Source organism: Xiphophorus hellerii, chromosome 9, assembly GCF_003331165.1.
Source record: "Xiphophorus hellerii strain 12219 chromosome 9, Xiphophorus_hellerii-4.1, whole genome shotgun sequence".
NCBI classification, from domain to species: Eukaryota; Metazoa; Chordata; class Actinopteri; order Cyprinodontiformes; family Poeciliidae; genus Xiphophorus; species Xiphophorus hellerii.
In genome coordinates, this window is record NC_045680.1 from 10,120,070 (window position 1) to 10,136,240 (window position 16,171).

At 37.8% G+C, this 16,171-nt stretch overlaps 1 protein-coding gene across 1 annotated transcript in view; it reads right to left on the reverse strand.

Annotated features, from left to right (window-relative positions):
* nr5a2 (nuclear receptor subfamily 5, group A, member 2) overlaps positions 1-5,165 on the reverse strand; it is a 71,703-nt gene extending 66,538 nt beyond the window's left edge. Inside the window, exons 1-2 of the mRNA XM_032572234.1 lie at positions 4,474-5,165; positions 1,500-1,618 (exon numbers count right to left, since the gene is read on the reverse strand). Of these exons, the coding sequence (XP_032428125.1) occupies positions 1,500-1,618; positions 4,474-4,555 (201 nt within the window). The 5' untranslated portion in view covers positions 4,556-5,165. The remainder of the gene's footprint in view (positions 1-1,499; positions 1,619-4,473) is intronic.
* Positions 5,166-16,171: the final 11,006 nt, after the last annotated feature.

The following is a 16,171-nucleotide window of genomic DNA, read 5'->3' on the forward strand; positions in this document are numbered from 1 at the left end:
CCCTGATGATCATACAAACTGCTACATTTTAGAGATAATCAATGACAGGCTTTGGGTAATTATCAATATCATTAATGTTTCACCAAGGATATGCAGCATTCTATAAAGCATCTCTTCATCTGGATCCAGAACACACACACACGCACCCACGCACGCACGCACCCCCGCACGTGCAAACACACACACACAAAACATCAGCATGTTTAAAGTCAGCCGAGAAACATGGAGATTGGCTGCACAGAGGCTGAGGAGCACCAGAGATGCCACTGACGTCTCCTTTCAAGCAAATATTCAGCATCTCAAGGTCAAACTATGGGATCAAATCTATAACATCTGCTTTGAATAATGACCACATAGGCAAGAAATGTGCACTGCAGCATCAATACTGCGAGCAGCAATTTTACGCTGAAGAGCGTTAATGTGGAGACATTTATCTTGGCTTAATTTTGCCCTGACAGCTTTACTGAACTGGAAAAAAAAAGTCAACGCTTATTTGTTCTGTGTTGAGGAAGAGAAGGACAAATAAGTTGTTGACAGAGTTCAAGTTTAACAGCATGGTACCTTTTATTTTACTCCTGTCTTGTCATGCACGGAAACAAGTAGCTCAGGCAAAGCGGATGGTCTTCTAATGAAGCTGTGACGAGAATTTTAGACAGAAGCTTTCTCAAACAGCAACATCACTAGAGTTCATTTTGCCTCAAGTGTTGCAACCCTCCCACATATTTTGCGATCTATGCCATTTCAGATTTTGATATGGGTTATGTTGCTCACTACCCAGGGCACCATTCTGTTAGGACAAGGTTTGAAACTTGAAAAAACAAAAAAACTTCTCTGTTTGTTACACTCCAAAAGAGTTTTCTATTGTGAATTCATGTCCAGTCAAAAGGGAGCGCATATGCACTGTTAAAGAACAAAGTGATTGTGCTTGGAGCTGGTCTATTCTGGTCTATAAGTTTAAGGCCTATCCCACTGTGTTTTGAGAAATGGGGACAGTAATTGACCATCTCTATTTTTGAACTACTGTCTATCTATCTGGTTGCAAAAAATGGCAAAAAAAGACAGATACATTGATCAAGTAATTGTCTCCTGCATCATTGCTATTTAAGAATTTGTTTCACCCAATTTTGATAAGGAAGTTAGAGTGTGTTCTGTTATATATTTTTGGAGAGAATGTAACTGTATAGCATACAACAAAACTTTAAGAGTGAAAAATTACTTTAGCAGAAAAGGGTCATATATATATTTAAAAAAATTGACTAAACACTAAAAGTTTGCTTGGATGCTAAATTGCCCATGTCACACAAGCATAAACTTGACAACCTAATGCTGACAAGACTGGATGTTAATGCTGCTATACAGTTTTAAACAGCTTTAACCTTCCTAACAAAACGGTACTAAACTGTTTTAGGCATGGCACACGGCACCGTACAAACTCAAATTATATTTGACGTTACAGTGCAGAAAAATCTAAACATTTTCTCGTCTTACGGGGCACCCACCTTGCAGCTTTCGCAGGTCAGGAGTCCATAGTGATACCCGGAAACCTTGTCCCCGCACACGGGACACATCTCGTCCAGGTCTTCGTCATAGGAGTAGTCCATCATTTTTAACTGGGGGGCTGCAAGAGGACACACGGAGACACACACGCAGAGTGAAGTCTATTTCAGTGTTGAGCGCTCTTTTCCCCCCAAAAGCCCGCTCTCATCCATCAAGGTGAACCGCGGAGGGACTCCGCGTCGCAACTGAATGGGATTTTGTGAAACTTCAGTTCCTCTTCTGAAGCTTTAAATCGTGCCCCCAGACATTATGAAGGGTCGATTCTGGAGTGTGTGGAGGGACGCAACCATGTCTCCCTCTTACTCCTCACTCGTCTTACAGCCAAAAAAATAAAATAGGAAAAAAAAAGTGCAGGAAAGTCAGCCTCATAAATATGCATGCGTCTAAGTCGTGAAATCGCTGGGGGAAATGGAGAGATATTAGACTTGAGGATTGGATGAGAAAATGTTACCGCCCACAGACAAATGAAAACACACAGAGAAGCCCTTATCTTTGCAGGCGATTAGAAAAAACATCTAAAACCAACATTTTTTTTTCTTCTCTAAGAATCAGCACTAGCGCCAAAGGCCAGTTCATGTGGATTTAAATCTGCTTTAAAGTTGTGAAAAAGTAGCAGCGACATTTTATGTTTTCTGAACAAGTTCTTAAATATAAATTTTATTTGGTATTAGAAAAATAAAAGTCATTATTGTTAATCTGGAAAGGACGGAATTAAAAAAAAACAGATGCGCGTAAAATGTCCCAATTTATTTTCACAAATGTCGCTCATTAAAAAAGAAAATACAAGACGTCAAAAGGTTTTTAAAAGTTGATCTTATTTGTCATTGCTCTGATTTCAGTTTTGGAAATACTTTCATGTGCATGAGTATCTGTGTGTGAGCAAACAGCCAAGCACACATTTACAACAGTTTAAAGCATTTTATGGTACTTATCATAAAAAAGCAAAGCAGCCAAGATCAAACAGGAAAACCTCGGTGGATGCGGCTGTAAAAGTGGAAATATTTTGTCAGCCACAGACGCCTTTTCCGTGGCCTTCACACACACACACACACACACCCACGCACGCACACACACCCCTACACATATTAGTGCCCCATTCACTTAAAAAAATCCTCTTCATCTGCTCTCCGAGACCCGTTAATTAGACATGATTTGTAGTTTGTTAACGCGTTTCCCTACTGGGATCGGCGCTGAATTTTCGAGTTGAAGCAACAAGTTCTACCAGACTGCTGACGTTTTCTTTAACTCTATTTTTCACAGACGCTCAAAGCAGATTTAACCTCCGAACTCTATTTTTTCTTTCTTTTCTTTTCTTTGTTCCTCTTTTTTATTTTATTTATTTTAGCATTTTTCGCTCTAAAGCGCATAAACGAAATAATATTACTATGGGCTGTGTGTTTGCTCGGTATTTGCTGCAAAACTGAATAAAGATAAGACATTTTACGACAACAGCGGTTGCAATTATGATCTGCATCAAACTCATGAAACAGAAAATGATTATAGCAGTTAAAACTTCACGCTGCAAATACATATGTATTTTTTTAGCTTAACCAGGTAAGTTATCGAATAGTCGTTTAAATAAAAGGGAAACAGCGTTTGCTTTTTAAGGATTTAATTCAACAAAGCGGTATGTTTTTTTTTTTAACAAGTACCTACTAGAAGGCCACCTGTTCATACATCCAATCAAAACAGAATAATGACAAAAATATATTTCCACTCACATTACCTCGTTTTTTTTGTTTTTTGTTTTTCGCCAAATCAGATAATAACCCCCCAAACAAACCACTCCTTCTATGAGCCTTATCACTGTGTCATAAAACCAAAGCGGACTAATTGATTTCCCGCTTATATTGCAGTGGAATGACGTGTGGAATATGCAGGTTACACGTGTTTATCTTTGACAATGAGTCAGTCTTCTTTTTTTTTCCGCTGCTGCGAGTGTAGTCTGTTTCGCGGGAAGATCAAGAAAATAAAATTAATGTAAGCCCGAGGGAAAGATGCATAATTATGTCCATTCTAAGAAACGTTATAGCATCAAAGATGCTTTTTAAAATCAGATCATTAATTCTGCTTCTCAAATAGGAAAATAATGGTATGTTTTTTATTCATGTGTTTAAAAGTAAAATGTCATTTTATTATGTACCAAATAAAAACCTCCACCGACTTTCGAATTTAAACAATTTAGTTCTATATATTATTTTAAAAAGTTAAGTGAAGACATTAGGAGACTGCATATTTGAGAACATAGTTTCGTTTTATTTCTCACACTTTTACAAGGACAAGAAAACTTTGGATCAACTCGTCAAAATAAGATGATGATTCTGGACTCTTAACTTATCTTCTGGGGGTAGAAAATGTCTGTCTGACTCTTGAATATATTTTGTTTACAAATGACACATGATCTTGACAATTGTCATTTTATGGCATTAAGATGTAGTCCGGTAGTCTAATTACAAAATCTCAGAAATAGAAACAAGGTAAACGCTTACGTACGGGTTTCCTGCCTTTCAGGTTTTTGCGCGTTTTTTAATGTTTGGTTAATTGACAGTTGATCGTGACAATTGTTCACTAGCAAAAACGTAAAGAATTGCATTTAAATTTGCATCTAAATACATATCCTGGGTTGCAAGGTAACAAATAAAAATAATAATATAAATAAATTATTAAAGTTTATGGAAACCCATTTCCGTAACTCTTCAATCCGTCAAGTAAATACAACCAGCCATTAAACACTTTTATGGCACTAGTTTTATGAAAGCGGCAGAAGCCATCAGTGTAAAAGTAACGCAAATAACTTAGCACCAAAGTTTTTACTTTACCGCGCTGAGAACTTCAGCCAGATGCGCTGCTCAAAAGTGGACACCTCATTATGGAGCAGTTACATCTATAGACAATCGGCGGAGTGACTATTCTTACCTTGCAAGTTCCTTGGCATGTGCCCCTGTTCCCCATACGATCGAGTGAGTCCCAAAGATTCAGTCTCGACTTTGGGCAGCATGTCAGCGCTCCCGGCCCGAGCTGGAGACCGCGCACCGCTCGGCGGGACACCTGGATGTGTGAGGCAAACACACTTCGAAGTGTCCCGAAAGTCTTTTTTTTTCTGTCCTGTTCTGTTTCTTACTTTCTGTGTCTCCCGCCTTCTCCCTCCGTCTTCCAAATTATTGGACCATGCTTTCAGCCTGATCCAGACCACTCAGACTTTCTCTAAACGTGATCGAAACGCTCATATACTCAGATACCCGATCGCTGTTACTCAGCTTCACTCATTTACTTTAACTATCTGCGTCTAAGAGAAGGGAATCTACAATGATGCTTCCCCCTTTGAAGTATTTAACGAAGGGCAGATGCGCGATAAGTTGGTAAATTTCTCTCTGCTAAATGAAAAACTGCTCAACGTCCGGATGGAAGGACGACGGCAAGTTTGCCTTTATCTCTTCCAGAATTCCTTGCAGCACGTCACCAATTAACACGAGGCTGTCAAAGTAAGTTAGAGCCTTGAGCAGACAAGCACGCGCCGGCGGGGCAGCCCTCCCCTAAGCGTAAAGTCGGCTTCGGTGTCTTGGTCGGACTGTCTGGAGATGTGGAGACCTGTCCTCTTCCTCTTCCTCCTCCTCCTCCTCCTCCTCCTCCTCCACTCCCTCCTCGCGGCTTTGTTTACGCCCGTCTCTCCAATCCGAGGCGCATGCGGTCATCTGACATCACGTCTCATCGGCCCAATCAGGCAAGGAGACCGGGAAGTATTGCCTCAAAGCTCCGTAGTTCCACCGCTCTGAAATCTCAGCTGTTTAATCCCGTTAATGATGGACTTTAAAAAGCTGCATTGATGGATTGAGGTGGGGTGAGGGTGATGGGGGACAAGGAAAATAAAAAAAAAAGGTGATGCAACTGCAGACTCCCCATTAGCCCACCGAGTGCAGAGTCTGAGCGCAAAGGTATGTGGTGTAGAGTGTGAAACAAGCTGGGAAAAGCCCAGGCGTTCATCTGTTTCTGCACGTTCTTTTTATATGTATGTCTACTATTTTTGATGTCTATGTCTTGTTTTATTAATCTGAAAATCTATTTTACAATGTCCTAAGTACTTACAGTAAAGAATGTTGTATTAAATTTATATCTGTTTTCCGTTCCAGTGTTCAAGTGTTGTGTTAAATAAAAATTCAATCAGCGTAAGTGTTTGGCTTTGTTTGCGCAGATTTGCAGAACAAAATGTGTGTAAAAGTGGCCTGCAGTTTGAAATGCCTTTGTATACAAATCAAAGCAACCTCCGCTCCCCAAGTTATATCTTTGTATTTGATTTATTACTAGCAGCTTAAGTGATAACAGTCAGAGCTCTTACGTTGGGTATTTTAGCTTTCCCGTTGAAGGGGTACGTCCAAGTAGAGTCACCTGACAGAAATAAGAGGCCCACCCGCAAAATAAGGCCAACTCCGCAAACACGCGTGGAACTTGTGCGCTCATCCAGATTTGCACTTGAGAGTAGAAAAAAAAAGACTGTTACTTTGGAAACATCAAGAGGATTTTACACCATAATAGCCAGCCTATTTTAGAAATAAATGGAAAACTGAAGAAAGGCGACATATGGAGGTATAGAGTCTATAAAACTGCAAAATCACAGGATTTTTAAGTACAAAGCAACTTGTTGCACAAATAACTGTAACCTGTTATTTGTGCAAATTCTCAGGGCTGAATATAAAAAGACTGTGGGCCCTTGTTGGAGTTCGTTTTGGTGCCCCAGCAGCACAAGTTTCCTTTATGCATACAATTTACAATTTTTCTTTCTTTTTTTTTTAACTAAAAAACAAAAAGTTCTTTCTAAATTTTAAACTGGGCTGAAACACAAATCAGTCTCTTTGTGGAGTCAACATGTTCCAGATGTTACTTCCTTTTCATGTTTTTCTTTTCCTAAAATGGCCTCACCTCACTACCTCACTAAAGAAAGCCAAAAGAGAACTAAATACTCCTCCCCAAAGATTTGTGTCCTCATTTAAGATTAAACAATTATATATATATATATATATATATATATATATATATATATATATATATATATATATATATATATATATATATATATACTCCTTATTTCTTTAATTATTCTGTTTAACTGACCTGAATCTGTCATATAGCAAGTACTAACAACCACATCATTAACATAATCAGTAGATCAACCTTACTGTTGTCATTATTCATGATTATTTATAATTATTTATGTCACCAAAATCTCTGTATAAAAGTAGGTTATTTGTAAATATTTGTGGGTAGAGTCAGAGAATCTCTGACAACTGCTAATGGGGGAACTGTCATCAGTTTTGTGGGCTGGGGTGCAGGTCAAGTTATAAAATGACACAGAACTTCTATGGCAAGCTAGCTTTAGAAGAATGATTAACTTGTATGGAGAAAAAGAGAGATGTGGGAAAAGGTAAGCAACATAGAGACATATGTGGATCATGAAAATCAACACTTAAACATTCATGAAGATGTGGGAATCAATGTGTGCATTTGATTTTGTATAAAGACGTTTTCTAGTTTGCAGATTGAGGTTGTCAATGTCAGAAAGAAAATGACAAACTGTTTTGCCAGGAGCAAACATGAAACTTTGGACTAATCAGGAGTCATGTTTGATTGTGAAGTCTAGATTTATCTGATTGGCTCAAAGACAAACAGTCTTACTGATTATGGGATCACAACATTACTGGCTATAAAAAGCAACCTGCTCACCTGCAATGAGATAAAAAGAATGTTTATCTCATTGAAATAGATTCATTTATGTGTGTGATAGAAATCTAAGACACTTGGCACCATGACTAGTTCTAAATTTTAGATTACAATCAGTATTTTAGACTCAAACCAAATTGCACCTCATAAAAAAGATGTTAAAGCTGAATATAGCTAAAATTCCTTGGATAGCCAATTGAAGTGGTCCTCTATGCCCCGAACTAGGGCCAGTTCCTGTAGAACTGGTTCCGGCACCCCTAATAGATAATGCAAAAATCATGATGAAATGCACTGGCACAGAATCTGTAACCAGTTGTCCTTTGGACCAATTGTATTTTTTGCCTTAACAGTTTCATATTAATAAGGAATTAAAAATTAAGGTGGTACAATTTTACTTTGAAGTGGTCTGGTTACCACTTTGCCTGATAATAAAATGATTTTGATATTTTCAAACATTTAAGAAACAAAATAAATCTGAATGGGGGCAAATACTTTTTTTTTTTTGATTTTTCTTTTTCAGGAACAATCCATGTTTCAATCCAACCTTCCATGAAGGTTAGGATATTTCCAGTTCTTTTAACTTTCTTCTGTGCCCTCAGGTCAAACTGCTATTACCTGCTGCTCTCCGGGTCTTGGATGTAGACAGTCAATGGATTATTGGAGGAAACAGAGTCTGTCAACAACCAGTGTTGACATTTGGGTTCAGGAGATAAACCTCACAGAGATCAAACAAAGACAGACTCCTTTGTCAAGCGAAAGGAGTGTGCAATTGAGTGTCTGTTTGTAGGCGTGTGTGCGTAACTTTTTGTGTGAGAGTTGGATGTTTACCACTGATGATCTGAAGGGTGCTGATACTGTCTGAGAGGTTTGATTATCTCAATATTACATGACTGAAATCTAAAAGCTCAAGTTGGTCACAAAGAGAACACTGTTGACAAATGTAACATAGTTCTCACTGTCTCAATCTGTAACAGGGCAACTGTCAGTCATGTGCTGTAAAAAATGGGTCTAAAATTGACAAAACAAAACATGGTATTACTGAAAGACAGCCATGGTTGTCAAAACTTAAACATACATGAAGATGTGGGAATCACATCTTCATGTATAAAGAAGACAAATTTGCAGGGCACACATTAAGCATGCAATTATGCTGTGGAGATTATTTTTCAGAGAAAAAAATACCACTGGTCAGAATTGATTGAAAGATGGATGGGCATATAAAAAGGGCAATCATGGAAGAAAAGACTACATGGGACTTGAACCTGGAGCAGAAGTTCATCTTTCTGCATGGCAATAAGTCTAAACGTACGTAAATTAAGATCTAACATGTAACAATTTAGACAGCATATTTATGTGTTTGAATGGCCCAGTCATAGTCCACATCAAAATCCACCTGGGAATCTGTGTCAGTGTTTCATCTTAGTAATTCACATACACTGCCTGTCCTGTCTGACCAAGCCTGAGCTTTTATGGAAAAAAATATGGGCAAATATTTCAGTATGTTGGTGTACAAAGCTGGTAGAGACATACTCTGAACAACTCTAATTGCTGTAATTGTAGCAAATGGCGGTTCTACAATGAGCGAATCATGGCAAGTTGAATATAGATGCACACTGGGTCAAACAAATGTTATTAATAAAATGAAAGACTATATTCTCTCCACTTCACAATTATGCAGAACTTTAATTAGTTTATCAAAAAAAACTCCAATATTTTTTAGGTAGTTTTAATGTGACAAAATGTGAAAGTTTAAAACACATAATAATGTAACTAAATTAATCAATATAATACCCGTCCCTCCAACATACTAAGTTGATCGAGGTAGAAAACAGTGATGTCAGATTGACATCTGATGAAAGAATTTGAAGGAGAGAGTAAATCACTAGGATTGAGGGCATGCTGGGGCAACATCCTAATGTTCTTGACAGAAAGAGGGGAGACAGAAATAGTATGAAAGAACAAGATCTGCATAAAGCTGAATGTTCTGCTAACATCTCCTACTGAAGGAAATGATTCAGCGGGACTGGAGTTATGTGCAAGGAATGAAAATTGGGGGAAAAAGGCCAAAAGAAAGGAGGGAAGAGAAAGTCGACAAGGCATTAAAGACGAATGCTCAAACACTATGAATGAAAACTACAATAAGTATTATTTTATTTTAAATATATTTCTATTAACTTTTAGCTTGGGATAGTGAAGTTATATAAAAGCCACACTGTGTCTTTTCCCTGAAAAGTCATAGCTTTCTTATAACATGATTTGTGTGTGGTAAAAATGTCAATGTGCAATCAAACCCTAATCAATCCAACTACACAGAGTACAATTCCAAGTTTCCCTTTGAAACCATCCATGAAGAAGTTACCTACCAATAAGTTTATTAACATGAGTTTGGATTTAACAGACATACAGCTACAGTACAAGAATCAAGAAATTCATTCATCCCATTTGATTCCATTCAGTAAAATTAAAGAAACATTTATAATTATCTCACATTATCTTGCATTATTTTTACATGTCATTTGTAAAGGTCCATCCTTATGCAAATTCACTTTTGGCATGTTTCTGTACTTCCATTTGGGCGTCTCCTGCTCCTAGAAACAGTCAAAGAGCAAGAAAAAAAAGAAGCTGTTTCTTGGGAATAAATAAATGATCAGCTAGTGTCTGCAAAACAGTCTGTTTCAAATACCTCTATAATGTTGTGTCACAATTTGCTACCTAGCAACCCAAAATCAGGTCCAGCCCGTCACCTGACAACCCAAGTGGAGCTCCACCCCTTTCATTCAAGTCGCTTAGCTACGGCTGCAATGGCTGCTGAAATACGAAAATTATTTGTTGTCGGCTGCAGTATAGAGCATGTGCTCATGCATTTTCTTACAGTGACGGAGGATAGAATGTCGTGGCTTCATTTTATTTTTGCTTTGTCTGTGATATTGCCAAGAAACGTTGTAGTTTGCACAGATCGGTTTAGGAAGGAGTCCTTTGAAAACTGCCAACAGTACATGGCAGTATTTACCAAAAGACTTGGACTGAAGGAAGACTTTCTTCCTACTGTTTGTCACACATATGGAGATGATGGCGAGGTAAGTATTTAATGATGTGTTGTGTGTTTTGCATTGTTGTTATGCATGAATATGATTTGTCATAAGGTAATGCTATGCTAAATGAGGCCTAAATGGTGCTTCACCTTACATCTGCGCATTTTTTTATTTTTGGAATTGTAGTAAACTGGATAGTCTACATTGAGAAGATGCAGTGTTTGTGAAACATCTGGACATTATCAATATTGTCACTTTTCTTTTCTATGCACATGTGGAGATAGGTGCTTCTCCTCTAACCTCGCAAATATATATATAAAAAAGGTTGCATTTGTGGGGGAAAATACTCAAAGATGTGCGGTTGTATCACTGTTCATCTGCTTGTAGCAATTTTCATGTGTCTGAGATGCTAATGTAAACCCTGAGTTTGGAGGACTTGCAACAGCAGCAGCTCTTTTGCATAATTGTGACGTAGCCCTGAAACAAGCGTTCTTTAATTGGCTCAAAACAGGCAGGATTGATCGCGTGAAATCTCAATTTCTGGAAATGATTTTGTGTATTAATTGTAATGAACATATTTTGTATAACCAACAGACTTATCCTTTACTTGCTCAAGGAGTAATGGTCCAAATTTAAGCCAAATCTTAGTTCACACTTGACTGCACCAGTAGACCAGAGCAATACATCAGCAATAAGAAATGGTTGTAAAAAAGTCTCAACAAACTGGGACCCAACAACAATTGTTATCAATTGAATCTAGAGGGCTTCTGCTAAAGAGCGTGGCATCTGACCATTAATTCAAATGAAAACGGATCTGCTTACCTAATCTATTCTGGTTAATTAAATAAATGTGAAATTAAATTAGTTCTTAATTTTACTTAGCACTTGTTTGGAGAAAAGCTACATACCATTAAAAAAACGTAGAATTAGGCAACAAAGGTGTTCAAGAAATGTGATTTGTTTGACAGTTTACATTTTTCAAGGAACATGTATTTCTTCTCTTTCATCTTCATTACATCTGAGGAAGTGGAGCTAACAGCAGACAAGAACAGAAGAAAAAGAAGCCTTTCAGGTGGACGACTTTAGAAAAGGACAATGAGAGAGAGTTTGTAGAATGGTGAGGGGTGCACACCTACACATACAGTTCACTTTAGTATAAACATCATTCCCCCCGAGAATATCCAAGAATATGCTGCGGTAGCTATGAGTCACACAGCCTGACCAAATCTCCATCCGCAGACAGAAACACACACATGCACACCCCCGCACACACGCACCCACACAAGATAATAATTAATCTGCCAGAATCTTGAGTCTCTTCCAAGCACTTCTTCACAGACTGCTGCCTCTCTGACCCCTGGCATATTTCTGCTTTTGCCTTTAATGTGGGCCTTAAGAACTAACTACTGTTGGATGAAAGGTTTTAAAAAGAACAGGTCAATACCTGAGATATTGGATTCAAAAACTGGCTTTTTTTTCACAAAACAAACTCCAGACACTAAGGCCCATTTCTAGTTATGTTCATCTGTAAAAGGAATCCATCCTGGGACCATCTTACTTCAAAGATGAAATGTTTTCCTTGATCTGCATGATTGTGCTCCAGCTATCCAACAAATACAGATACAAATATTTTTTACATGTGATCACAAAATACTGCAGCAGTATCTACACGGCCATCTTTTTTTTTTTTTTTTGCCATTTTTGTCACTTTGCTGTTTTCCTCCCAAGCTGTGTAAACATCTTACCATCTCTCAGACACACAAACACACATTCATGCAAAAAAAAGCCCAGAACAACTGCTAGATCTATTAGCGGGTCATGTAACAGTCATTGTTCATTGCTTCCTATAGGCTTCTATTTTCAAGAGCCAGCAGGAGCAACAATAGTGCTCAGTAGTACTGTGACATTTAATTTGCAAAATAATAAACAAACCACATTGGTCTCGGATTAAATAAAATATTGGAAGGTTTCAGTGTTGTTTTCTCTTTGTTACATAGTCTATATGTTCATGCTCATGCAAGTACATGAATATTTGTCATAAATAATAGGCATGCTTTTTTTAATCTCAATTGTTTTGTTTACAACAGATAGCTTCGCCGTCATTTAGTGAAGCTCTAAGGTGGAGGGTCCCACAGGGGAGTAAAGTACCAGAAACATCTGTGGAGGGAATATTACCCCTGCCATTGTTCTTGTAATAGAGGAGCTGTTCCAGTTATGCTTCTCAAAGTCTCTGTCTTTGCTATTGAGTGGATGTTTGGCAGAGTCTCAATGGAGGAAATCGGAGCACATCTGTAGATGCTCAGTGTGATGAGCATTAAAGCTGTCACTGATTTATTTATTGATAAAACAAATACCCGGAATTGGAAAGTTCACACTATTCAGCTTGCTGGTACTGTGACAGATTTCCTGTTGATGGTTTAAACATGTCAGCTGAGTTAATGTGAGCTACAAATTGGAGAGAGATTACTTTAAAAACTGCCAGCTGTCTTCACATAAAATTGAACAGCAAATTAAATCTTCCAAATTTTTTTTATTTTGAAAAATCCTCATATTCAAATGTCAACTAAGTTTTCTCCTATAAGTTTATTCCCATGAAAGATGACAAAATGTGACCCATGTTTGAACCAATAATACACTCAGCATGTAGATATTACACATTGGAGTTGCTTATAGTAAACCAAGGGTAAAACATGAAAAATCGGCATTGTTAAAGCTAGAACAAGATTTCCTAAGGCCAGTCATGCATAGTTGGAATAAAATGTAATGATGGAGAGCATATCCACTCATTTTTGTAGTATGCACGCAGTGAATGCACACATTTACATTCGGTGCTTGACAATATGTTTTCTGTGGAAAGACATATTATTCTGATAAGTTAATACAACATCACTGCTGGCATTGAATGTTGCTAGATGGTTCACATCACCTCAAGCAAACCTGACATTCTGGGAGGATAAGAAAACTTTGTTGCAAAGTTTACACACAGCTATGTTCTCATGAAAAATTTTAAAATAAAAGAATATCCCACCCAGCAAGGAAAGTAATCTAGTCTCATCTTCCATCAGTGTTCATCAAATTTTCTGAACTCATGGACACCAGAGCTTCTTTTCCGTCTACTTGGGGATTGGCAGATGTTCTTAAACTCCACGGCAACACCTACCTAGTCAGATTACATCAGTGTGCCTATGAAAGGTGTAACTAAATGTGTTTTTATTTTTTTTCCAAGTGTGTTTTTTTTCTGTGTAGAATTTGTTAAAATTAAATTCCAGTCCTCCTTTTTATTGTCACTACTTTATATGGAATTTCTATTTCTAACATTTTGATGATCATTTTGGAAAACTAGTAACTTGTGTAACAGAATGAAATGTAAGAGTTTTAGACCTAAGCGTTTTTAAGTTTATCATAATCATTATAACTGAACTACTTTTCTGCATAGACATTGCGATCTGGACAAAGAAAAACGAATCCTATCACAAGGCCAGTTGTAGCCACCAGGTGAGTGTGCGGTCATTCATGACAGACATGCCGTTACACATACAAATACTCACACCTGACTCTATAAAATCTCTCCTCTGCTTATTCTGCTGTTTATCTGACTGAATCTGGTTATCGTGTGGGATCCTGAGTTCCTAGCTCCTTTTTTCTCAGACAGACAAACACACTAGAACGACCGCAGGGTCAGTGTGCGGTTGGCTGTAACAGTCTGGACAGTGAAAAGAAAAAGGGTGCTAAGGAGGACGAAGGGCTGTTACTCTGTCTACCTTTAACACAGAAATACCTGTTACAAATGCCAGTGCCTGGTCGACTGGTGTCTGGTCGTGGAGCGGTCACTTGTGACAAACACATTGTATCCCCTCTGACTGACCCTTGGCCATTACCTAATATACACACCGATACACACAACATCTGTGCCCAATGGACTATTCTCCTTTCCCTTTTTGCAGCCAGTATCCCTTTTAGCAAACCTGCCATACCATTAAACACTGTTAATGACACAGAACAGCTAATTGGCTATCAATGAAATAAACTCTACTTCTACTGAAATGCAATAACCCCATTCACATTTCTCACATTTGTACTCTATGGACAGCCTGAAGTTAAGTCGGTGAGAACTGGTATTTGTATTCTATTTATCTGACTGAATATTAGGAAATAAATATGAGAGATTCTTGGAGAGACTCTTTATGACACATAAAGAGTGACACATAATGTTGAAAGAAACATTCCTAAAAAAAGATTTTATTATTCAGCAATACAAAGATATGACTGCTCATTTATTTAATGTATTTGTTTTGATTATGTAAGCCTAATTACACTAAGCACTCCAGTTTGAAAGGCTAACACCTCTAATCAATGGCTCGCTCTTCAATTAGGGCTGCTATAGTGCTGGTTGTTTCTGCAAATGGCTAATAAAGTCTAATTGCAGCTGAGAGATCTATAAAATAAGGCAGGTGAATAGACTGTGAGAGCTGTTTTATGGATTTAAAACAGGTGATGGGGGGTGGGTATTCTACCTCCATGATAAAGTCTTTCTCCAGTCTACTGTGAGAGTAAGTTTGCTTACCTCTCTGGTATATGATCTTTGGTGGCGTGCTTCGCTGTGTGTGTTTGCTAACCTTTAAGTGACACACCAAAAGAAGTGGTGATGCGCAGGTCACTTGTTCACTATGGTATCTTCTCTCTCTCTCTCTCTCTCTCTTTCTCACTATGTACGTGTGTGCATATATGTGTGTGTGTCTCTTTACTGTGTGTAGAGGCTTAATGGAGAGTAAATACTGAGATCCTAACCATTAACTGTGGCATAATGGTTGGTCATGGAGACACCAGGAAACATTATCTGTAGTCGGTTCCTGTCTTTGACTAAAGGAATTTGCTCCTGAAAATTTATGTTCTTTTGTTCTCTTCCTTTAGTCTCTAAACTTTTACAAAGAGAACACATGTGAGAACTGATAGGTGAGAGGTAACCAGGTGTAATAAGAGATTATAGTAAATGCTGCATAATTTTCTTTAGTCATGGTAAAAAGAAATTACTCGCCTTGTAAATTCTTACGCCATGATATATAACAGGTTTAATGTATTTTGTACCTATATGGGAATTTAGGGATTTGTTTAGTTTCTGCCTTCAATTTAGTAGAATCTGAGGTGTGTGGACTTGTACACTTGAGATACAAGTTAAATAACCTTCGAACCTGGTAAAGACCACAAATTCAAATTTACTTGTTGGCTACTCTTTCAACAGGTGAGCCACAGTAACCCAAATTTTGGTCACCTCCTCTTCCTCTTCCAAAATGCATAGATATTAATGAGTACTTTTTATTCAGAACTTCTCTAAAGTTCAGAACTTTTCTAAAGTGTGGCCCTAGCATCTTTATTTAGCCATTCTGCTGTAGATTTTCTGAATGTTGACAATGATTTAGTTGTCAAACAGATCACTTTGCATTTGATTGTGTATGCAGAGGTGTTTATAATCATCAATGATGCAAAGGGCTTGTGGCTGCAAATTAAGCTCAAGAAGGCATTTTGTATCACTTTGCTACTTTTCATCCATTCATCTATTGTGGCAATTACAAAAATGTTCCATTCTTGGCATGTTTTTTACATACATATAAGTGCACAATATCAGCACTTATTGTTGCACAAGGTCACATTTGGTGATCAAGTGATGCATTTGATTTGTACCACCTTGATTCTGGTCTCTCTCGTACGTTGCATGGAAGCAACAGTTGTATGCATGGTCAACACATTGCATAGCAAATAGTACACCCCTGTTTAATTTCTAGGGGGGGTTACATATTTTTCAAAGGTGTAGTGATCTTTTGGTGTGCTCAAATATTCAGATTTTTTTCCACTTTTGCTTATTTTGTACCTAA